Source organism: Lampris incognitus, chromosome 13 (assembly GCF_029633865.1).
Source record: "Lampris incognitus isolate fLamInc1 chromosome 13, fLamInc1.hap2, whole genome shotgun sequence".
Lineage (NCBI taxonomy): Eukaryota > Metazoa > Chordata > Actinopteri > Lampriformes > Lampridae > Lampris > Lampris incognitus.
The window spans coordinates 41,763,659-41,769,658 of NC_079223.1; the positions used below are offsets into that span (position 1 = coordinate 41,763,659).

At 48.9% G+C, this 6,000-nt stretch overlaps 1 protein-coding gene across 1 annotated transcript in view; it reads right to left on the reverse strand.

The window, feature by feature from the left end:
• The window catches only part of LOC130122538 (inositol polyphosphate-5-phosphatase A), a 180,393-nt gene extending 179,848 nt beyond the window's left edge, over nt 1–545 (reverse strand). The window contains 1 exon segment of the mRNA XM_056291469.1: nt 407–545. Coding sequence (XP_056147444.1) covers nt 407–481 — 75 coding nt within the window. The 5' untranslated portion in view covers nt 482–545.
• Between the last annotated feature and the right edge of the window lie 5,455 nt (nt 546–6,000).

The window sequence follows — 6,000 nt, forward strand, 5'->3', positions numbered from 1 at the left end:
ATGAAACCGTCGCTCTGTCCATCCGCGTTAAAGCCCCCCACCCCCCGCACACATGGGAGAACGACTCCACCACGGCGTCAGCCACAGCCGATACTACACACACCTGGTAGTCGACTTCGAACGAGGGATCCTGAACGGCCGAGGAGACGTGCGACTAGAAACGTCCCCCCCTACATCTATACCCACACGAGGCCCGTGCTATGCGGTCATGCGTGGAGGAGTAAACATGCTCCGGCTGGGCTACTGCGTGCTACTTCACGCTCGCGAGTCGTGATCGGGCTTGCAAACGGTTAAAAGCAGCGCGACCCGCAACAAACGAGCCGACCCCCCCCCTTCCCCCCCCCCGGCATTCTGCAGAGAAACACACTTGTCGAGGCTTTGCAAATGTAATCCGACGGCAACTCACATCTTCGAACAGGGATCCAACGTTGGCTGTGACGAGCAGTACTCCGGTGCCTTGCGCTGTCAGCTTGCCTGCCATGGCTCGGTGTGTGTTGTGTGTGTGTGTGTGTGTGAGAGAGAGAGAGAGAGAGGGAGAGAGAGTGTGTGTGTGTGTGTGTGTGTGTGTGTTTTCTGGACCGTAGCGGACTTTGCAATGCAAGAACAGCAAACAAAACAAAAGTCGTCGGATGCGAGGTACGGAGCAGCTTCTTTCCTTTTTTCCCCCTTCTTCTCCTTCTTCTTCTTCTTTAAAGCGCCGACATCGTGTAACTGCAGCCCGGGTTGAGACGGCTCGGTTCGCGCATTATTTAGCAGTGCCCCTGCAATCTTAACCGCCTGCAGAAAGAATAAGTCCGTGGCGGTGATGTGTGTGTGTGTGTGTGTTTCGGGGGTGGTGGGGGTCTACTTTTTCACGTTTAGCCCCATCGTAAAAGTTTCCGTTTTTTTCTTTCTTTCTTAATCCACGGCGAACGCTGGTCTCTGGTTCATCTCAGCGCCGAGCGCGTCGCGTGCGTGCGTGAGTGTGCGTGCGTGTGTGCGTGTGTGTTGAGCGTTTTCCTGCCTGCCTCTCCGCTGCGTTAGAAGTGTCCCTCCGAAGGCGCGACTTGCCAGTAGCGTCGCCCTCACTGCCGGGACGCGATAGGCTGGAGCCCTTCACTGTCATGACGTCACCGCGCGAATAGGAAGACGAGGTTTTCTTAAAAGGGCAACGCACCTTTTTTTCAAAGCGCCGCCGCCGCCGCCGCCTTCGCGCTCCCGCCCTGCTTTGCGTTGCGCTGTGATCGCCACGGCCGACACTTTGAACCGGCTGGCCGACGAGAGGCCGGTGGTTGTGGTAGTGACTCCCAAAGTTGTTCTTAAAATGACAAGAAACCTGCTCGAAGCCGTAGAAAGTTTGGCGCTTCGACCGTCCTTGCAGCAACAGTGTGCTGGTTGTTGTGTGGTTGTTGTATGGCAGCAACAACATTTGCAGCTTGCCCTATGGCGGAGTACTGACATATCTAGATAAGAAGATCAAGGCCTGTATTATAAGAATTGTGGGAATGCTGGGCTGAGCCGGAAGTGCTGATTGTCATGTGACCTGACCACTCACACAATTAGCATAACGTGTTTGTTTTTCCGATGTTGGCGCGGGAGCAGCGACGGCCGCCTCCTACATCCGCCCCTGATGATGAAGACAATATGGCACATTTTTCATTTCAATAGATCGTAAACCTATAAATTATATGATCTTTCATAAGGAAGTGATGCTTTGTCAAAACAAGTGTTGCAAGGTTTACGCCATGATCATTTGTATTCTAGTTTCTGATGGACCCGTGTATGTACGTATATATACAATTGCAATGCATCATATGATGTATTTCTTGCAACGTGCGACAGTTTTCAGTGATGGTTTTGCTGAGGGCAGGGTCATAAATGTCTCACACCATGTGGGAGAAATTAGTGAAAGGCTAATGCACAAACACAAGCATATGACAACACCAGGGGTCAACGAGTCAGATGAGCAGGGGCTGACAGCACACTGTATCCCTGCCCCCAAGAAGATGTATATATGTATAAGGGCAATTATAACTGGGGTGTAATGAGAGAGAGAGAGAGAGAGAGAGAGAGAGAGAGAGAGAGAGAGAGAGAGAGAGAGAGATTTCTTCAATGTTTTAGGCCATAAGCAACAAATGTGTGTGAACATCTCTTCACATAAATTGAATCGACTGATATTGATAACTGAAGTAGCAACACAGCGCACAGTGATACAAGAGCAACAGGATTACCTGGGACAGTGAAAGACACACAACTGTGCAGGACACATACTACTTAACCACATACACGTTTAGACTGCATGGGAAAAAAGTGAGGTTGCAGTTATAAAGGTGGGGGGGGGGTTATGGTGAGTGTCCACCAAAGCAGAAATGAGGGGAAACAGTGGCAATCCCCGTTCGACTGGAGGACAGCCCGTAGAGATGCTATATTTACAGCACCGGACCGGGGGGGGGGGGGGGAGCAGGGAGGACACATGGACACGGCTCACTGAGACTCTTTGAAGAGAGCTGAGTGATTATTGCCGAGACAAGTTATTCAAAGTGCTCACAGCTGTGTCTGGCATGAGGGACACCAAACCTGACTCTGAGCGTATGTGTGTGTATGTGGGTCTGTGTGTGTTTAAGAGAGAAAGAGTGTGTATTTGAAAAGCACGTCTACATTTGAATGTGTGTGTGGTGTGTGAGTCCATCAGTCGTCTGTTGTTTCATACTCATCCAGTGTGACAATGTGCATTGTGTGTGTGTGTGGGGGGGGGGGGGCATGAGGTCCTTCTGCTGCAGACCCACCATGATCATTACCGGTGATCATGGTGGGTTTTTGCATGTGCAAGGGTGACCAGTCCTTTTCTCACACACCTGAAGAGTGAAGAGGGTAATAATAACTTCACAACACATCGATGCCGCTACCGACACACGTCTCGAGTGTCTGTGTGAGTATGTGTGTGTATTCAGTGTGTGTGTATATAGTGGAGTAGTGTGTCGGTAAATTACTAAATTGGTGTAAATGATGACGTGTGTGTGTCTGCATGTGTGTGTGTGTGCTTGCATGCATGCATTCATGTGTGTGTTAGTGCCTCGTTTCGTGCCTGCATATATGTTTGTGTCAGAATAAAGAACAACTATTGATTATCATTCTCTTCCATAACATGCTGTCTATACAGTAAGTCCTCTGTTCTTCCTTCATTCAAAAGCTGATCATGTTGTCCTGGAAGACAGCCCGAACGAGACATGTCCTGCTGAATGTTTTACACTCCCCTGACCCTGGAAACGATGCTCCGCCACAGCTATGTGAACCCTGTGCAACTCACCAGAAAGTGTTCAATCTAACCGACTGATGTTTATCATTAAGCTAGTAACATCAAGTCAGCAAATGCTCGTCGGACAACTGAGGGTTAAAAGTTTCACCAAGAGAGGAAATGGAAAAAAAAGACAAAGCAAAAAAAAAAAGAAGAAAAAAGACTATTAACAGTGCCCTCAATTGGCAGAAGAAAAGGGACGGAGGGAGAAATGAAGGATGAACAAGTCAAGAGAGAAATGAAGGATGAACAAGACAAGACAAGGGCATAAAATGAATCTGATGAGTTCACTTAACAGTTTTGTTCTGTTTTTTTTTGTTTTTTTTGGATCGCAGTGTAGATCCAGCTGCCTAACAACAGAGTCAGCCAAACTCAAATATCCACCCCGAAAGTCCGCTGACGAAAAGGTTTTCCTCCTGGCAGCACAACCGTCACTGTGCCTCAGCAGGTTCCCTGAGGTCCCCCGTCTGTCTCAGCTCACAGCTTCTGCCGGGACGCTGGTCCGCTCGGAGGCCGGCGTGGCCTCTGTCACTTTTCCTTCTGCTATCCAAACAGCTTGAAGGAGCCGATGGAAACGGCCCTAAAAATAACAGGACAAATATGTATGCAGCAAGCAGATAAACAGCACAGGTAACGTGTTCCATGAGGCGCCGTAAATACTACACTGTTAGCTCTGGACAGGATATCCCACAGGGTAATGGGGGTTGCGCTGTTTGTGTGTGTGTGTATGTGTATGTGTGTAGGGGGATTATAACGTTTGTTTGTGTGCATTCCTATGAGTATTTGTGTGTGTGTGTGTGTGTGTGTGTGTGTGCGCGCGCGTGTGTATCATTTGCTGATAAAGGAACCCAACGGACTGGGCAGTGGCCCCTCCCTTTGCACTCTGGGTAATGGAAAAAATGATGTCGGAATTCCAGACTGTGAGCAAATATGTGCACTTTGACCCCGATCACTCCGCTGCTTAAATTCACTTACCTAAAAATAGAAAAACCTGGAAATAAGAAGGGATTCTCATGGATGAGCGGAGCGAGGGCCCGGCCATGTGAAGATGTAATGAAGGTTTGTTCCAAGAAGTTTTATCTCAATCTTCGCGTAAGATTAATTCATGTATCCCTTAAATATTTACCCCGAGAGATCGAGCTTCCTTAGCCTGGGAAAACAGCTCTGTGGCTTGTCTGCGTAACCGCTGTTTTATGGCGCGAGAGGGTGCGCGCACCCGTCACCCTGTTTTACAGCATGGTGAGTTTTACTTTCTATACAACTTGGAAACAACCGAGTGGAGCGCTTTCATTACATCGCCAATTGTCCTTTCTACAAAGATAAAATTAACTTTTTTTCTAGAAAATTTATCAAAACACGTAAGCACCCCCCCCACACACACACACACAGTGAACATGCACAATATGACAATTTTCTCAGGCTGCAGGCTGCAAATAACCCGGGCGCATGATTTTAATTTAAGCAACTGACAGAGTCTGCCTTCCCTACAGGAGCGTATGCTTAAATCGAGCTTACCGCTCCACCTCGCTCTCGCTCCCTTGGCCAGGGTGGATCCCGCTGCGAGGAGGCCTATTTTGGAGCTCCCGCTGGGTGTTCAATAATATCGCCCTCGCTAATTTATCCGCCCTTACCAATTAATTAGGAGCACGGCGGTCTTATGGGACAAACGTCACTTATTTTCCAAAAGCGGCTGCTCGATGGCCTAAATCACTCCACTTCAAGGTGGGGTTACCCGGGAGGCCTGGCCCTGCCTCTACTTGTTGCTCGTTTGTATATTTCTTGTACACCCCTAATGTAAACCTGAAACCCATTCTAATCCGCATCCGCATCTGCACCTCCACCCAGAAACAGACCCCGCCTTCATCGACGAACGCTTAAATAAGCCCCGTCTGTCGCTCTCCCCTCAGGTAAGGTTACCCTGCACTCGCCCGGCGCTTTTCTACCCCAGATGACCATCAGTGGTGTGACACGTTGCTTAATACAGCTGGTTGTCTGAGGAGTCACACTTGTTGTAGTGTTTAAAGTCAGCCTGGCTCGAGCTGAAAGACTCAGTGAAACTCAAAGTTCACGAGGATTGTTTTAAAAACGCACCCGGACGAAGCTTAAGAAAGCTGGTTTTCTCCCAGTCGGGGGGAAAAAAAGACACAAGTTAGGTAGCACACATGAAATTATGAACAACTCCGCTCAAAATGTATTTATCCAACGACTTTCACCTTGTAAGGATCATAACAACGAATAACTACAAATTATATCCCATACAGGTTTAAACCAACATCCATCCAGCCACTATCCAAGCCGCTTATCCCAGGGAGGGTCACGGGGATTCTGGGGCCTGTCCCAGCAGTCACTGGGTGGCAGGTGGGGAGACACCCTGGACACGCCGCCAGGCCATCACAAGCCCCCCCCCACACACACACACCCACACACACACTCACACCTAGGGACAATTTAGTACGGCCGGTTCACCTGACCTACATGTCTTTGGACTGTGGGAGGAAACCGGAGCCCCCGGAGGAAACCCACACACAAACGTATGTGTGTTGGATACAGCTACAGCGTGCTGGAACACACCACCCATATCCATCCTGCGGATAGACGTATAGAGAGATCTACATTAACACCAAAGACATGCATGCAAAATAATTTGCTGTAAATTCAATAACAGACGTATTCAGTGACCTGGTTTTATTCTGGGTTTCATTTATTTATAGACCTGCTATTGCCAT